General features: G+C 40.9%; 2 protein-coding genes across 2 annotated transcripts in view; one reads left to right on the top strand and one right to left on the bottom strand.

Annotated features, from left to right (window-relative positions):
- ANKEF1 (ankyrin repeat and EF-hand domain containing 1) overlaps positions 1-19,374 on the top strand; it is a 465,781-nt gene that overhangs the window by 97,254 nt on the left and 349,153 nt on the right. The window lies entirely within an intron of this gene.
- Positions 1-19,374, bottom strand: part of PAK5 (p21 (RAC1) activated kinase 5) — a 284,881-nt gene that overhangs the window by 91,808 nt on the left and 173,699 nt on the right. The window contains exon 3 of the mRNA XM_060612126.3: positions 11,159-11,373. Within this exon, the coding sequence (XP_060468109.2) occupies positions 11,159-11,362 (204 nt within the window). The 5' untranslated portion in view covers positions 11,363-11,373. The remainder of the gene's footprint in view (positions 1-11,158; positions 11,374-19,374) is intronic.

Below are 19,374 nucleotides of genomic sequence, written 5' to 3'. Positions count from 1 at the left end.
TCTTCTGGATTCTCCCAGATGCCTGAGGCGTGTTTTTCTAATGGTGATGGCAAAAACACAGAGGCAAATCTCAGCTGTACATTGCAAGCCTTTGTTCACATCACCCGACTGGCCAAGGCAAGTTACATAGGAAAGTCCAAAATCAAGGGGTGGGGAAGTAGTCAGTCCTCCATGAGGCTATGGCAAGAGGAATGAAGAACTGAGTTGAATAATTCAGCCCAGCACAGATGGGAAGCTCTTCTGTAGGCTGGGCTTGATCAGAGCCATGATTGATCACTGACATCTCTGATTATGTTTTTTTTTTTTGTTTGTTTGTTTGTTTCCCAACCTTCTCGATGCCAATCAATATTTCTGTGCTACTTGAAGCAAACTAGAAAATTACTCTGGCTCAAAAATACCACCATTCTCCTCACCTGTCTGACACTGCAATAGAAGCTTCTCTCTTTGGAATCATTGTCTTTTTCCTGTGGTCCTCCTATCAATAGCAAATACTTTGGAGGTAGGGAGGTATACAAAGTAATCATTAACCCGTTAGGAAAGAAGGGCAGAGGATGAAGAGAGAAATGGTATGGGAGTATGGGGCAAAAGAATGCTGCTGGGTCTTTGATATTAGAACTGGGTACAACTTAGAAATGGGGTGAATTTGAACAAATTGATCAACCATGGTCTTCTCCAAGGAAGAGGTTATTCTCCCCAACCTTTTAGGGAGTCCAAAACCTTGGCCTACATTCTGAAGCACTGGTTTTAGGAATGAACTCAGCATTTCCACTTTAACAACCTCCTCTGACTTCCCAAGTGAGGGAGAAGAAATGCTCACCCCTCATACTGAATGTGTGTAGGATTCTCTGACACTTGGGCAGTGATGGGGGGGGGGAGATATGAAGGGTGTGGAGCCCCCCCATTCCTCAGGTCTCCTTGATGCTTCCTCCACACATTCTTGCCTTCCCATGATTTCCAGCCCTGTCAAACTTGCGCCTGAATCCAGACTCTCCCCGATTCCTTTAATCCAGGCCAGGTAATGTCCCACCCATCCCAGCCTATGGTCTGGCCCTCATCTTCTCTTTCTCCCTAAACCCTTTTCAACCCAGACTCCCAAACTGGAAGGCTTCACCCACCAACTACCCACAAATCTACCTGTTAACAAGGACGAGGCTCAGCACCCACTTGGAGCAGAGCATGAGCTTCTTCATCTATATAACTGGCTCCTTCATCTACACAACTGGATTAAAACTATTCAGTGGCTATGGGATCACCACAAAATAATATTAAAGATTTTGTACTCTTCACAACACTCTCCAATGTTTAGTAACAATATTCTGGGTTTGGGTCAGGCCTGTTTTCTATGATATTCCTACATAATCCACAGATTACTACAGGTTTGATGCCTGCTTTGCCTCACACCAGCATCTGCTCTGGGACTAGTACTGGGTTCAAACAATCCTTGAGGTGGACACAGAACCTGTGCCTATATCCTGTCAATGTGTGGGAGCTGTTCTATCTCCTCTCTGGAGTCAGAGGAGGAGACCACGGTCACTGCAGGGATGCTGGCAAAGGCATTTTCATCTGTGAGAGGAGCCATTCAGAAACAGACCTGTCAGTCATAGATTACTTCCCAATACAACCCAATATTGACAATCACTTAGTACATGGTACATTCCATTCGTGTTTATCTTCGTCTTGAGGGTGACTATGGATACTAAACTCTTGACAGGGAGTGACTGTGAGCATTCCTTCATGAGGTCTTCATGGTCCAATCTTCACTGGGAGCCTAGAATCCGTCTCCCAAGTTCCAGGATCATGGAGTAGGAAAGCCCAGTTATTTTGTGCTTGCTTCAGTGAGTTGCAGGTGTGGGATCCTCTCATTTGTGGTTACAGAACTGTCACCCTGGGTGTCTGGATGAACAGCCAAGAGGCCCGGAGGAGGAGTGTGTCTAATATTCTGCCCTCCTCAAAAGGGAGGAAGGGGTGATACCCGCAGTGATAACCTTCCTATGATGGTTCCCTCTCCCCTGAAAACATCAGCCTTTGTTATTTGTGAAGTAACAACTAGGCCATCTGAGTTTAAGGCTGCCCCACCTTTGAAAGGCAATGTTAAGGCAGTTTAAATAAAACACTGCAGGGAAAGAAGAAAGATGGTACTTATAAGTGGTTGATGACAATTTTTACTTTTTTAACTTTTGGGGGTGTGGGTGTGTCTGTGCGTGTGCGTGTGTGCGTGTGCATTCGTGTATCTGTGCATGGAGTGGGGTGGGGCAGGCGTGGGACACATCAAACACTAATTTCATTGATACAAGCAAAAACTGCTTTCAGAAGCTTCCAGATATGATTGGATTATAGAAATGAAGGTATATAATACATCTGGCTTTGGTTTTGGCTTGGTCTATTCCTTTGGAACAAAGGTTACCTTGTGCCCAAGTCTAGTCTCCTGAATTTAGGCAAGTGAGAGAATTTAGGGCCAGTGTGATGTTTCTCTTCCATAGTCTCTGCGGCCATGGGAAGGTTAAGAAGGCATACTAAAAATTGGAGGAGGAATTCCAGAACACTATAGGCACCAAAACAATGGTTACCCTCACTGGTTTTGCAAGTGTGGAAACACCAGTGATAACTTCAGCAGTTAGCAGAGGAGATAACTTTCTCCTCATGACTGTGTTGGTTTCAGTCAACTCAACGGAGAGTGCTGTACATCTTTTCGGGCGGTGTTTTTGACGAGAGGTTTTAAAATACCAGTTATCTGCCCAACAGACTGCCTTTTATAATTAGATTTTCCTTCTCAAAAAAATCAGTCTTTAGAACACACACCCTATTTCTTCTGTAAGAACGTTTGTCAACATCATGTAGTTAGAAGGACTCCCTGAATCTCAACTCTTCATGCCTATTTAACTAATAATACCCCTAAAACCTACTGGATGGCATATCAAAACAATAGAGTTGGCACAGTTTAAATTGGATCTGACCTTTAAATGAATTGATTCATTTCATAATAGAACAATTTCTTGATCCGCAACTTGAGTCCCTCATGCATGGGGGGTTAACTAATGGCAAAGTCCTGTCTGTGGCTGATGAAAGCCACTCATCCAGACCCTCTTACCCATCTGACCACATCTCCTGCTCCTCTCCCCGACCCACTCTGCTCTAGCCCCACAGTCACCTGTTCGTCCTTTATAGTCTCCATACCTTTTCCTACCACAGGGTCTTTGCACTGGTTTTTCCTTCCATCTGTGAATTTCTCCCCCTCCTGGGGATTCTCCCGGTTCTCTTGTCACCTTCCCAGAAGGACTCTACTCAAGGACTCCAAATAGCTTCCCCATACCCTCAGTTGCTTTATCTTATTATGTTTTATATTCTTCACATTTACTGCTCCTGAAGCTGTTGTTTGCTTATTTTTAAATGATCATTGTCTGTCTTCCCGTGAGAATTCAAGGTCCCCAGAACAGGCACCTGGCACTCTTTGTTCACATAAGCAACCCCTGACCCAGAACAACACCACGCACACAGTGAGCATTCAATAAATGGATGAATGAATGAAATTAATATAAAAAATTTTTTTGTATCCTGTGGGTTTTAATGATATAGATCTTAGAACTGGCTCTGAGTTAACAAACAAGGGTTGGCAACCCTGTGCATATTCTTAACAATGCCACGATCAATATTTTTATATTAGGCTAAGTGTTAGTTTAACAACACATTCAATTACCTTATTATATTTTATGTGTTTTTACTGTTGTTTATGTGCATTTATTTTAAGTGTTTATGGTTGAAGCAGCCAAGAAAACTTAACATACCCCACCTCTGATTTTCTTGAAATATTTGAGAGATTGTGACAAATTAATATCTAACTGTATAAGGTACTATGATTTACAGAATTAATTTAATAATAAGGGATATTTTACTAAAAAAACTGCTTAACAGATCTGTAATTTTATCGCATTATTGACCTAAAGTAAAACAATGGAATGCATTCTTCTCCACATGCCAAAGCTCTTAGACAATTAGGATCTGGCCATGTAAGCTTGCAAGAGAAATATTAGCAGCTTCATTGTATGGATAAGGAGACTTCTGTTCAAAGAAGTAGGCAAACCACTTATCTAAAGCCATGCAGTTTATGAATCGGCAGATGCCGGACCTCGATTCCAGTGTGCCGGCTCCCTTCCATTTCTAAGTGCCCAGCTGGGTGAACACCAAGGTATTGAATTTCAGGTTGTAAGAAAGGCGCTTCTATGTTCAATAGTATATTTCAGTAGAAACAGATCTAAAAGGAGGAAGATGCATAGCCACAAGGACTTAAGAAGAAAATTATGAGGAATCCATGAGCTTTAAGAGGGCACCCAGTGGAAAACATCAGGATGAAACTAGAAGGGCAGGAGCCACTCAGCCCAGCTGGAAGGTGTGTGAGGCTTTCATGTTATAAGACATTAAATAGGCATGGGAGCCAAAAGGTCATGATGGGGCCGTCCTCAGCTCTCAGAATTGCTGCGAGTCATTTCAGCTAAGAGCATAACAACCACCTGATACACACTTTAAACCCCTTGGTGACAACTCTCAAAAGGTGGAGGTGGTACTCAAAGAAAACATCCCTCCAAACTTAATTCTGACCAATGAGGAATTGCACATCAGCCACATTGAAATGAGAAGGATATTTGGGAGAAACTCTTCCCTTGGGTCAAAAGGAAATAAATGCCAGAAAATGTCAGAGAGTTGTCTTGTACTTCAAGAAAGTTGATTACAAACATTTTCAAGGAAATGATGAAGCCCACAGAAATGCAACTAAGAAGGATGATGTGGCTCTAAACACGTAGATCCTGAATGCAAAACTGTGAATCATGAAAACAGAGAGAGGATAGAGAATCACAGAGTAATTACAATGGAAGCATTCTTTGATGAGCTTTTTACATAAGCTCTGCTAGGGGAGAATACAAAATGATGCCACAAGTCCTCAAGAACGGAGTGGCCACACCTGAGCATTTACCTCTCTTGATTTTTCCGTTTCTGAGAGTAGGGCAGTTTTTGATGTGATGGCCGGGGTTGGGGGGGAGGCGGTTAATGAGCAAGGAGAGCCTCAACTCTGTAAGACTGGAAGACTAGAAAACACTGAAGATGACAAAGATGAAGCAGACCCAGAGAATTTTGCTTTGGTATTCTCTGTGCTTCTTCAAACTTAAAAGATAAAAAAAAAAAAAAAAAAAAAAAAAAAAAAGACTGCCAGAAAAGATTGAAAGATAAATTTGAGAAGGAGATGGTGAGTAAGGATGCAGGGATTTTCAATGATGCCACAAGTCTCAGTTTAGACAAATTATATTCTGTGACACTGAAAGGGATGGAGTATTACATTCAATGATCTCTGAGACAGTTGTACAGACTAGAAGATTATCAGCCAGCTAGAGAAGACAAAAATCTCTATTTTCCCCAAACCATCCCCCCCACACCTAAAAAGTATTGGTAGTGTGTGAGGAGCAAGTTGTAGAAGCCACAGATAATCAAATTTGATATCAGCCCAAACATAGTGGCTCTCAATCTTTTTGCCCTCAAGAACCTGTTATAATTATTAAGGGCATACCACAAAATACTTTGGTTTATGTTGTATCTAGTAACATTTACTGTATTTGAAATTAAAACTGAGAAACATTTAAAACTTAAGAGGGGCGCCTGGGTGGCTGAGTTGGTTAGGCATTTGACTCTTGGTTTAGCCTCAAGGACATGATCTCATGGTTTGTTAAGATTGAGCCCCATATCAGGCTCTGCACTGCCAGCATGGAGAGCCTGCTTGGGATTCTGTGCCTCCCTCTCTTGCTGCCCCTCCCCCACTTTCTCTCTGCCCCTCAAAATAACTAAGTAAATAACATTAAAGAAAACAAAACAAAACAAACAAAAACTTAATACAAGCACAAAGTGTGCCTGGGTGGCTCAGTCAGTTAAGCGTCTGACTCCTGGTTTCGGCTCAGGTCATGATCTCACAGTCTCGTGAGTTCGGACCCTATGTCAAGGCTCTGTGCTGACAGTGTAGAGCCTGCTTGGGATTCTCTCCCTCCCCCTCTCTCTCCCTCTCTCTCTGCCTCTGTCTCTCTCAAAATAAATAAACTTAAAAAAATAAAAGAATACAAAGCACCAATCCATTAGGCATCAGACCCAGTGATGTCAAGACGTATCACGTAGCTTCTGGGAAACTCCACTGTACATTTTGGAGAGAATGAGAGCAGAAAATGCATATGATCTCTTAGTATTAGGAAAACAGGTTTGGTCCTGCAGACTCCCTCAAAGAGAGAAGTTCTGGATCATACTCTGAGAACTGTTACACAAAAATTTCTCACCATGTCCCCAAGGAGATACAAATATAGATGCTCATAACAACATTACTTATAAATAGCAAATACTTGCCAATATCCTTTAGTAGAGAAATGGGTAAACTATAAAAAACCCCTCTAATTTCTAAATAAACTCATTTTCTGCCTATCAATATGATTTATAGCAAAACAATGTTGTAAAAAGAAACAACTTGGAGAATATTCTATCCAGTATGACATCATTAAATAAAATTCCAATATGCTGTGGAACACCTGGGTGGCTCAGTAGGTTGAGCGTCAGACTTTTCATTTTGGCTCAGGTCATGATCCCAGGGTTAAGCCCCATATCAGGCTCTTCACTGAGCATGGAGCCTGCTTTACATTCTCTCACCCCAGGGGTGCCTGGGTGGCTCAGTTGGTTATGTGTCTGACTTCAGCTCAGGTCGCGATCTCTGTTTGTGAGTTCAAGTCCCACATCAGGCTCTGTGCTGACAGTTCAGAGCCTGGAGCCTGTTTCAGGTTCTGTGTCTCCCTCTCTCTCTGCCCCTCCCCCACTCATGCTCGGTCTGTCTGTCTCTCTCCCTCAAAAATAAATATTAAAAAAAAAAAGATTATCTCACCCCATCTGTCCCTCTCCCCTGCTTGTGTACTAAAATATATATATATATGGCAAATAATACTATTATTTCTAAAGCCCTACTTGAAACTGAAAACCAATATGAAGCAAGTATTAAAATATGCTATCTGTTCATTTTAAATAGAGGATACAAAGGCTTTTTAATATTATCCTCTGTATTTTTTTTTTCAGCATCTTTCAAATGATTTCCAGGCTGTTACCAAGAGTGATCATTAAGTTCTAACTTCAGGCCACCTAAAATAATGGTTCTTAAAGTGTATCCACCACCCCCCCACTCATCAGTAGCATCAGCCTCATCTGAGGGCTTGTTAGACCCACAAATCACAAGGCCCACCCCAGACCTCCTGAATCTGCATCTCTAGGTTGGGGCTAGGGAATCTGGGTTATGGCAAGCCACTCAGGAGATTCTGATGAAAGCCCCAGTTTGAGAACCAGAGTGCAAGAACAATGTGACCATTCAACCTGCCACTTAAATAAATGCATCTAATTCAGCAGAAATTTTGGTAACATTGCTTATGATGCTTTGTGGACAAAATGACATTAGACAGAAAAAGGAATTTCTCAAAGACACTTACCAAATGTCCTAAAAGGATCCCCCCTGTCTCTGGGGGTTCAGATTTTCTTCGTTTGCCTACGTGCCTTTGGCTTGAGTACATGAACTTTAACTTTTGACACAAATCTGAGCTAACCTGTGGCTTCTGGTTACATTTCTGACCATTTGGACATCCTGGTCAGCATAAACTTTGATCGATTACACCTTATGTGGATGAATTCCTTTATAATTACCTAAATCAAAGTTCTTAAAGTGCGGTTTCCAGACCAGCAACATCAGCATCACCTGGAAACTTATTAGAAATGTAAAATTCTGACCCCATCCCAGTTCTGCTGAATCAGAAACTTGGGGGATGGGCCCAGCAATCTGTTTTAGCAATCCCTCCAGGTGACTTTGATGGACTATAGTTTGAGATACACTGACATCAATAAATCTACACAGAAGAAGAGCGTCCTGGCAAGAGTGATATGCAATTTAAAGAAGGTTCCGAATAGGAACGGCTGAAACACTAATCAGAGAATTAATCGCAATGGCGAATCTCCATTCAGAACCAGCCTGCCTAAAGCTTACTGAAGTGCTACACACTTCTTCCATTTACTGCTTTCGTGTGGTGATCTCTTATTTTTCTTTGTCCCCTTTAAAGGACAGCCTGAAAAAATTAGAATTGTTTGGTCTACTTAAATAACTTTGCCAAAATGGCTTTATCAGCATAATTCTTTTCACTCCTTTCTGTCAATTCCTGCATAGCTTATTTCGAGGACTGTTCTGACTTCTGAGATAGATTCTGCATGATTCATAATATGTTGAAACTATGGAAGATTCCTCCAGAGAAGGCATTTCCAAAAAGTAGATCATGCAAACCACGTGGCATACTTTGGCTCCTTGAACGCTTTTCTGATTCTAGAGATGCTATGGAGTCACCAGGATTCTCTCAGACCAATACTGTCCAACACGTGTCGACAGCACTGACTTCACTCACAGGATCTGGAGGAGAGGATCAATCTATAGCAGTTGGTGAAAGTATCAAGCAGAGATTTATTGGGTGTCCTTCAGTTCAAAATGTTTGATTAACTCCACTCTTTCTGGGGAAAATTCTACCTAGCTGATTACTGTTTTGTTATTCCTTGTCCGTTCTTATTTTCTTTCTCACAGGCAAAACTGTGCCTGAGGTCCAATTTCCATAATTCAGGCCTGGGTCTCTACTGGAGATATATTTTCCCGTCATCTTGCAGTTTGCATTTAAATGCCTATAACAAATATTATCATTTCATACAGACTGGAGGCTCACTCATGGGCATCAGGGCTAGAAAGCCCATAGAGTGAGTAAGTGAATCATGAGGCCCAGAAGTTCAGCAGTTAGGAAACCTTGGTCCAACTCTTAGCGGAGCTGGCAAATTCTGTCAGAGAGGATAATGGGCTAGCCCATCTGAGAAATGGAAGAAATGAACTAGAAGTCCTGTTAAGTCCTACCTTCACCAAGCATGGTGGATTATCACTGAGATAGTAACCTCCTCCTTCACTGCCAGCCAGGCCCTGCTAGGACCCAGATGAATGAAAAACCACAGTGCGTAGATAATACTCTGTCCTTAATAATAGACACACTCTCTAATAAGACAGTGCATGTCCTGGGCCTTTATCTAGGATATTTTTAAGACTCTGTCTCCTTCTAGCTTGTTCCTCATCAAATAATAATGACACTCAATAATTGTTTCACTGGGGCGTTCTTCCTTCACCATGAGGCTCAATGGCAGAAAATTTTTCTGGGCACAGTGCACATTCCATTGTTTGGGTTTTATAAAAACTTGGGATAGGAGAAAAATAATAAAAAGAAAGAGCAAATTCTTTCACTCCATTATTTACTCATTAGTTAAGCATTAGCCTTCTCTTAGGGAGAAAATCATGTTCAGTAGTAGGATATGGCCTAATATCAAGCAGTAGAGTTGGTTAATTGGTCAATTTCTTTTTAAAATTTATTTACTTCTATTTTTTCAAGTAGGCTTCACACCCAGTGTGGAGCACAATGCAAGGCTTGAACTCATGACCCTGAGATCAAGACCTGAGCTGAGACCAAAAGTCAGACACTTAACCAACTGAGTCACCCAGGCGCCCCCTTTTTTATTTTATTTATTTATATGTTTATTTATTTATTTGATTAATTTCTATTAAATACCAGTCAATATCTGTTTTAAATGGGAGGTTCCTTTTTGTCCCCAAAGATGTATCTTGTCCAATATCCACCTTTTGAATATTTTACATTTTAGCTGGCTTAAAAGGTTTCTAAATCTTAATGAGAAAATCAAACTCACAAAATTCAAGATTAGAAGACTCTGTATTTATCTTTGGGTGGGACAGACCTACCCATTCAATACCAGAACAGAATGACCAAGACTGTGTGCACATGATGGAATGACAATTCTACTTTACTTAGCTCAGGTGGTATGTTGTAAGAATTTCCTGTAACTTATCAGCCAGGCCTCTTTCTCTGCATCCTTTAAAAATGCATCCACTTTTGTTTTGCCTAATCACTAACACACAATGTACTCAATATTCATGTTTACACAGAAGAGGCTATTTCATGTAGCTCAGATGTCTGCTAATACAATGAATAAGAGACCTATTGCATAACATGATGATAAACTTCAATGATGTTTAACTCCCATAGGGAGCTTTTGGACAATTTTTTGGTGGTCTACAGAATCCTTATTCTGAGATGCAGAAGGAAACAGCAACGACTGAATTTCCTTTATAGCCTCTTGACATTTTGAAATTACTGTGTCTCCTTTCTGCTTTAATGCAATTATCTTCATGAACAGACCTTGCCAAAAATCTACTAGCCATTTCTTTAAGGTACATTATATTGTATTCTGGGACTCAAATGATTCATTTTTGTTTGAAACAGCTCTCTCTTAGACAATGAAGACAAATATGAATATATATGTATATAAACATGATTATATATAAAAGGTACATATGTGTGTGGACATGTATGTTTATGTGTGTATGTGTATATACATACATGTGAATCATTTATTATTGTCAAAATCTGTTAGTGCTATATTTGATATGCAAGTTAAACATTCTAAAGGGCAAATTCAAAACACCTAAAGGTTGCCTATTTCATCAGAGGTTACTGACCACACTTACCAGAGGGGGTAGATAATATTCTTCAGTATGAAGACTAGCAAACACCATTTTATTTATTTATTTTTATTTAAAAAATTTTTTAAGAGAGAGAGAGAGACAGTGTGTGAGTGGGGGAGGGCAGAGAGAGAGGGAGACTGAACTCCCTGAAGCAGGCTCCAGGCTCCATGCTGTCAGCACAGAGCCGACGCAGGGCTCGAACTCACCAACTGTGAGATCATGACCTGAGCTGAAGTCGGACGCTTCACCCAGGCATCCCAACACACACCATTTTTAAGTAGAAATAAGACTTGTCTATTTTGTGATTGCATTTTATGTGTTTGATTAAAAAAAATCTCACATCTGAAAGTTGCAGTTCCTTTTCATGTGCTGCAATTTACAATAAGTGGTGAACATTATAATCACTGAAGAGTAAGTGTGGATAATCAGCAGATACTTAAAAACAAATACATGATTTAGGCATTTTCTAGCTTGCCTGTAAATATGGTGCACTGCATTAAATGAGAACATGCTTCTTAAGCCAACATAAAGACAGAATCCTCACCATACCTTCATAGGAGCCAGCTGGATGGGTGTGATGCAGGAAGGGTCTACCATGGGCTTCCGCCTGTTGGCCGTGTCTGCTAACAGGCTGTGCCACTGCTGCGGGAGGCCCGTGAATTTCTGTTCTTGCGGATCAAACCCAGTGTGAACCCTGTGTTCAAAGTTGGATGGACCAGATATTTCAATCTTTTTCTTTTTCTTTCCGAACATGATGCAAAGACCTGGGAAATGCAAACAGAAAAGAGATAATGTTTGTATCTCGCCAGCAGGAGATGATAGGAAAACCATCCATTCGCAGTTCTGTCTTCTCGATTATTCCTCTAGGTATCAGCAGCAAAAGATGAAAGTTGGATTTTCAGGGGGTGTAGATAAGATATTTCACTCATAATTTGTTTTCTCCTTGCACTTGCCATGCGGAATATACAGTTCCCTGCTCAACTGATTTTGGATTTGGCCATGTGAACTGCCTTCATATGGACTGTGCAGTAGTCCGGTGTGGAGGCACTCTGAGTAGAAGAGCAGAAGGCACTCAGAGTAGAAGGCACTCTGTGTTTCTACTTTCCTCCTTGTGCTTCTGGTGGGTGATACTCCCTCAGCCTGTATCCTGGAAGGAGAGACGCATGAAGCAGATCCAAATCCAACCTCCAGTCTGAAGCCATGCCCAGCTGAGCCACAGGTGACTCATGAGTAAGAAATCAAGGCTTATAATTAAGCCACTAAAATTCTGAACTTGTTATGTGGTATTAGCAAAGCAGAAGTTGACTAGCACACAGGGAGAAGCATCTCAAAATTTGGTGTGCACTTGAAATCTCAAACCTTTGTATGGACAAATATATGTTTATACATGAAAAATGAGGTTAGTAATCACATTCACCATATAAAATTATTATTAGGATTAAACTAGTAAACATTGGTAAAACACTCTGAAAAGTCCCTGGCACAAAGTAAATGCTACAAATATAAATAGATCTCTGAACAAATAGAGAAGAAACTTGACTGGCATTGCCTGCAGAGAAAGGAGCTGGGGAGACAAAGCAGGGAGAAAGACCCATTTTTTCACTGTATATTATGTTTAGAACTTCATAGCATGCATGTTGCCTATTTGAAACAATGTAGTTTACCTAATTAAAATATACCTTGTGACCAGGATACCTCTAGAAAATATTTAAAATAGTCATTGTGTGCTTTATGGTACCGAAAACATGTCAGACAACCTGGGTTTGAATCCCAGGTAGGTCGCCTATTCACTATGATCGTGGGTAACTGCTTTTCCATCTCTCAGTTTATTGTGAATAGGACCATCATGATCATTTGGGGAACCCTGAAAAACACTGTTGCAGGCATTATAAATGATGATGGTTTGGCTTCAATGTTGCTTTGTTGGGAAAGCCTTCCCTCAGCCTTTAGGCTTGAATAGGTGAGTTATACATTCATATAGCTCCATGTACATATTCTTCCCAGCATTTACCCACTTGCTATCAATTAATTAGGTGTAATGGTGTGCCTGGTGTCTTTTTTTCCCTACCAGACATGGTAGGGAAATATCTGGTAATATCCACCAGAGAAGGGGTACTATCGGCTTGTTCACTACTGCATGCAGTACCTGCTCAAGAAATATCTGCTCACAGACTAAAATCACGAGCACAGTACATTTATTCAGTGAATGACACCTGGGGTAAGAGCACCAAAGGTGTTAACATCTTCCCTTGCTCTCCCCCTCCCTTGCCTTTACCTTCCATTAAAATGTGTTTCTTCTCTTAACCAGTTATCCCTGCTTGGGAAACAGGGTCTTCCTGGTGCCTTCAAGTTTTCCCAAGTTCCTATTCCATCCTCTACCCGGGTGTTGGGCCGCCATAACAAAATACCCGAGACTGGCTAGCTTAAACAACAGACGTTTATTTTTCACAGTTCTGGAGTCTGGAAGTCCAAGATCAAGGCTCTGGCAGATTTGGTGTCTAGTGAGAACTGACTTCCTGCATGGCTGTCTTTTTGCTGGAACCTCACATGTTGGTAGGGAAAAAGGAGCTCTCTCTGTCCTCTTCTAACAATGGCACTAATTCTCCATTCATGATATTCCACCCTTATGAGCTAGTCCTCTCCCAAAGGCCCCACCACTTCCTAATGAGCTCACCTCGAGGGTTAGGAGTTCAACCTATGGGTTTTGGAGGGACACATTTAGACCACAGCACTGGATATGTATTCTCTTGACAGTGATCAGATTTTTCACAGCCTTAACTCCCTAGACTCTATCAAAACCCATTTTCCCATCCATCGTGGTTGTTACTTAAGACTAATTGGGGAAACTAATATAAAGGGATAAAGAAAAATCAATGAAAGATAATAAGGGCTGAAAACACCTTGATGTGTTGTTTCTTTTGGAGAGCGTAGCACAACTTAAAAAATTCTTTAAGTACCTTACTAAAGTGGGTTAATAAATACAGGTCGGCTGACTTTAAACTTTTGAGAATACCCAAGCCAAAATGTAAAGAATTTAAGGAATCCAGTTGTGGTAGACCATTAGAGGAATGGCCCCTGATGTTTCATGCCTCCCAGTGTCCATGTCCTTATGTGGGTCTCTCCCACACTGACTCTGGGCCTGAATATGTAATTTGCTGTGGCCAATGGGACAACAGAAACCATGACACAAGCATGAAATGATCTTGGACATTGGGGTTTGCCTTCTTACTGCTCTTGGAACAAGCAGCCAGCTTGAGAACAAGGCCAGGCCATCCTGCTGGAGGATGACAGACGGTGTGGTCCAGTCACCCATCAGTGCATCCAATAATCAGCTCTGGTAGCAAAGCCACATAACTGACCAGCAGCTATCCACTAAGTGAAGCCAGTCAAAACCAGGAGAAGAATCATGCAGCTGAGCTAGACCCAAAGTGCTGACTTACAGAATCAGGACATAAATAAACGGCTGTTGCTTTAAGCCATTACATAGTGGAGTAAATTTTGGCACAGAAAATACCAATAGCAAAGACCTGCTTATCATCCCATACCTTGTATCTTCAGGTGCCCATCATTTTTCTCTTTCTACTTTAGCTGCTTCAAAGTCTCAAGTAATAACATCCAATGTGGTAACTGTGTTAGCTGTTATACAATTGCATTAACTCAGAGGAACCTTGATTGTGATGTTACCATCTGGTTGGCTGAGGGCCTGGAATGTTTTCAGTGGCCAGGAAATTATGCCAAATATGTAAGTGGGTCTATATACTACCTCTCAGTATTATATCGTGAAAATAAAAATACATTTGAAAATATAATTTGGTCATGTGTTGGTGGAGTCCACTTGACATTTGAATAAACTTTATGACTATTTTTTTTTAAAACAAGGTAGCAATTACCTTAGAAAAATCACTTAAGGAGAGTTATTTTGCATGAATTCATACATGAACTAGCACTGAAAATGCTAGGTCAAATATTTTTAGAATCAGAATAGAAATGTTTTACTATTCCCTTCCTATTTGTGAATGTCCCAGTGGTTGCCATGCCACTCATATGAAAATATAAAAAAGAAGATATCAATGGACTAATACTGTTCTTGTTCTAAAATAAGGCAGTTGTCCTGTGCCTGAATTAATTTACCTACACTGTATCCTGTGATACTACATAACTGTAATTTACATGGTTATACAGTTCTACACTTCTAGTAAGTTTGAGCTAAAGAGTTATAGAGGAAGAAACTAGACAGGAAAATTTTAAAGTTCTACATTTTCAAGCAATGTTTCTCTAAATGTAGAGAGACCATCTCCATGAGGTACAGTGATATTTCATTAGTGATGGCCATTACTCTGGTAGCAATGAGGAAACTCACACTCAGGTGAAATAGTCCTGATGCTTTTCACACCATGAAAGAGAGAGATACACGGTAGGGGGCCCTCCTAAAATCCATGATCTGCTTGGAATGGTTTCTTCTCTTGGATATGTCCATGATCTGTCTGTACCTGGCATAGTGCTCAAGGTTCACCTTGTCTATCTCACTTAGAACTCACAATAGCCCTATTTTGGTAGCAGGGGGTGATGGGGTGTTCCAAGACCACCCTCAGGTTTGATTGGCTAGGAGAACTCACAGAACTTAGCACACACTCACACTCCAGCTGTGATTTATTACAGTGAACATATGCAAAGCATCATCAGCAAAGGGAAAAAGGCACATGGGCAAAGTCTGGAGGAAACCAGGCGTAGGCTTCCTGGCATTCTCTCTTAGTGGACTCACATAGGACGCGATTAATTCCTCCAGCACTGAATGGTTTCAATACGTGAAAAATGTTGACCAGATAAGCTTGTGATACACTCAGTTCCTGAAGGTTTTATTCAGTATAGGTCACATAAGTACCCTTTGCTTGGCCCATGCCAAAATTTTAGAATCCAGAAGGAAATCAGGGGTTCAGCATAAACAATATTGTTTGCATAAACAATTTAGGCACAGTGAATCATTCTTATCAGGGAAAGGTGGGACCCCTCCTAAAATCCAAGCTTCCATATGCAACCTTACAAATCAGCTTTTCTAAGATACGTGGTCTCACACATTAACTCTTCTCTGCACAGGAGGTGTTATTATCATATCTCTATGGAGGAAACAGAAGCTCAGAAGTCAGAAAATGGCAAGTCTGGAGAATCAGAACCTCAAAACATGTGCTTTGAATCACTAGAAAAGCAACACTGCCCTGCACTAGCTTTCTTTATCAGACATGTTCACCCCTGCGATTTTTAGGAAACTTGTTCCCCTAGAGATATGCATTAGTGGGGAAGGTGGGCTCTAATAAGGTAACTGAGATTTTGGCGATTTTTGGGTTCTGCCATGTCTCTCCAGAAAGACCCTTTTTCTGACTGAGCTGAACTCTGTCACTGAGTAAGTAAGGTCAAAGGGCTGCTGGGAACCTGGACAACCCCTCAGGTAGAAAAAAGACCCCTGCTGTTCAGCATCTATGTGAATCAAGGGCATGGAATACCTTGACCTGCTCCTGAGTTCCAGGAGACCTACTTCCAGAATGATTTGGTAGAGACTATTCAGCACAGAAAATTTTGCTACAGGTTTTTAAATCAGGCATTTCAAGACTTATTGCTAATGTTTCCTAATTCGTTTCGTTACTAAACACGCATGTGAGCACTCACCTGCTAGTCTGACTAAGGGTTACCAAAACTGTGTTCCTGGGAACATCAGCTTTCTGAAAGGTGAAAAATTTAGAGGATGGAAGGTTGGTTCCTTGGGTAGGTAAATCTGGGAAACAATGGATTATATAAATTTCCTTTGTGGGACTTCTCAAGGTCTTTATTACGCTACTGTGTAGTTACATTCCTAGAGAAAGAGGGTAAACAGACCCCCGAATCCCTGTTTCCAAAAGTTTCTTGCAAAACTCAGAGCAAATACTACTTTGATGGATGGTTTTGGTCACCACATGTTCTTGTATGGAAGCTATCCTGGAAGAAACTGAAGGAAATCCAAATCCCCAGACTCTAACACAACACTCTGACAGCTTCGCTGTCATCTCAGCCCTTAAGCTGCTTTTAGCAAGACCCCAGCTGTTGGCCCCAGCTTGGGGTGTTGTCCTGCTTTATACGTATGCCTAGTCTCAAAGCTCTTGTAGGTAGCATCTCCCCATTTGGGCCTATTAGCTGGGATAATGAGTAGAGATTCAAAGGACTGGCAAGCAAGAGAAGGGCATCTGGGATCAGTTGTGTCAGGCTGCCTGGTATGGTTGGCACAGCACCTTACCAGGGACAAGAAAATGCTACTTGAAGTATATTTATATTGGGCTAACTGTGCCAGACACTGTTTTATACGTATAAACTCATGCATCCTCCTCACAGTAATTTGTGTCATAAGGGCTGTTATTATTCCCGCCATATAGATAAGGAAACTGAGTCTCAGGGAGATGAAGGAGTGCCCAAGTTCACCCAGGTAGGAAGAAACTGAAATGATATGCAAGCTCAGGCAATTCACATCCTAGGAACAGGCTCCTACACTTGCTGCCTTGAATATCAGAGCAGTCCCCACTGCTCTGTGGGGTCACTGTGACCCTGGCAGCCTGTGACCCTGGCAGCCTGAGATAGAATCTTCCTAAGTGCACATAATTCCAGATTTGCCTAGCTTCTGGAATAGTTGGAATTACTAAATAAGAAGGCATTGGAAGAAGCCCTTTGAAAACATCAGCAACAGTAATACTGGGTAACACGAAATGAATATTTCCTGGAATCGACATTGTCTAGGCTAAGTGGAATAGCCATTCTCTTATATTCTGACAGTTCTGTGAGGTATTTATTTTACAAGTGCAGGGATTTAAACTCAGGGAAGTTAAATCACATAGTTAGTTACCCATGGTACCAAGGTTACCAAGTGCCAGGAATGGAGTGAAACCCAAATCTACCTCATTTCAGACTTGGTTCTTAAGGGGCCATGTTTGACTGTCTGGTTGCAAAGTCCTATTTCATTTTCAGTATGCAATTAGGAGTCAATTTTAGGCAACACCAATAATTGTGTATCTGGAACTAGCACTAGCCTGGGTGCATAGGCAAGCTGGGGAACTCACCCAAGCTCTGTGTGACATCACAAAGTAGCAGGGAATTTGGAGATAAACAAAAAAATACATGTCACCTTGCAAGATGTACATTCTTTACAAAATAAATGATTATTTATAATTTTTTAATGTTTACTTATTTTTTTTTGAGAGAGAGAGAGAGACAGACAGACAGCATGGGCAGTGGGGCAGAGAGACAGAGGGAGACACAGAATCTGAAGCAGACTCTAGACTCAGAGCTGTCAGCACAGGGCCCGACGTGGGCCTCGAACTCTGAATGGTGAGATCATGACCTGAGCTGAAGTAGGACATTTAATCGACAAAGCCACCCAGGTGCACCAATAAATGATTATTTGTAAAGAACCCATTATAAAAATAAGAGAAAGATATGAAACTTTGGGAAAACCAAAAAGTGAAATAGAAAGAAAGGATAATCATAAGATAATTCTTGGGTCATCAGTAAGCAATGACAAAAATCACAAAATATAAGGACCATTTAACATACATAATCAAAAACAGCCCACAAAATTATATTGGGAAAATAAGGGAGGTGGGAAGATTATGTAAGAAAGCTAACTTCTATCTACATAGCAAAAAATAAAAGGAGGGAGATGCCTAAAATTGCTGAAGCTGCATACATATATTTTTGGCTATATATAAAACACTGAGGGGTGCCTGGCTGGCTCAGTCAGTAGAGCATGTGACTCCGTCTCAGGGTTGTTAAGTTCAAACAGCACATTGGGTGTAGAGATAACTTAAAAATAAAATCTTTTTAAAAAAACAAAGAAACAAAACACAACTGAAAGGAAAAGAAAGGTCCAAACTGAAGAAATGTCATGATGGCCTCTGGTAAGCAGAACTTGGAGTTATCATGGGGTATGGTCAGGCAATCATCAGATTTCTCGTGCTCTTTTGTAAACCACATGTGGTATATTTCTTTCCTAAAATATTTTTTTAATGTTTATTTAGTTTATTGAGAGAAAGAGGGTGTGAGCAGGGAAGGAGCAGAGAGAGAGAGAGACAGAGACAAACAGAATCTGGAGTAGGCTCCAAGCGCTGAGCTGTCAGCAGAGAGCCTGATGCGGGGTTTGAACCCACAAACTGTGAGATATGACCTGAGCTGAAGTCTAACGCTTAACCAACTGAGCCACCCAGGAGCCTCAATTTTTAAAAGTATTTTTAAACCAACAGGCAACACTTATTGAAATTAACATGTATCCAAACATATAGAAATAAAATGTTAAAAATTCATCCTTTGGGTTAATGTCCAGAAAAAGAGATTGATTTACATGGGTAACAACCATCTTTTTGTTTTTTGTTTTGTTTTTTACAACCATCATTTTGAAATATCGAGAGTAGTCATTCACGAATGACTGAAGAAGCTGCTATCCTTTGGAAACTACATCAGATGACAGCTTGGTTTTCCAAATGGCACCAGTCCATTCAGATTCTTATCTTGCCTGAGAAATGGCAGTTCATACAGAATGAGTGTTTTGATGTGTTTGAATCATTCATTAATGTGTTTGACTCACAAGTAGGTTTCTAATCCTGGGCCCTTTCACCTATATTTCTATTGTTCTACATTTCTTGCTAAAGTTTTTGAGTACCAGAAAAGCCTACTTAATTTTGTGGTGGCCATATTCACCAAAAGTGGTGTGCAGCTAGGAAAGAAACATCTCCTCTGATTGTTGAACAAGTGGA

This window comes from Panthera onca, chromosome A3 (genome assembly GCF_046562875.1).
Source record: "Panthera onca isolate mPanOnc1 chromosome A3, mPanOnc1 haplotype 2, whole genome shotgun sequence".
Taxonomy (NCBI): Eukaryota; Metazoa; Chordata; class Mammalia; order Carnivora; family Felidae; genus Panthera; species Panthera onca.
Note: the sequence above shows the minus strand (reverse complement) of the source record. Positions and strands in the feature narration are given on the sequence as shown.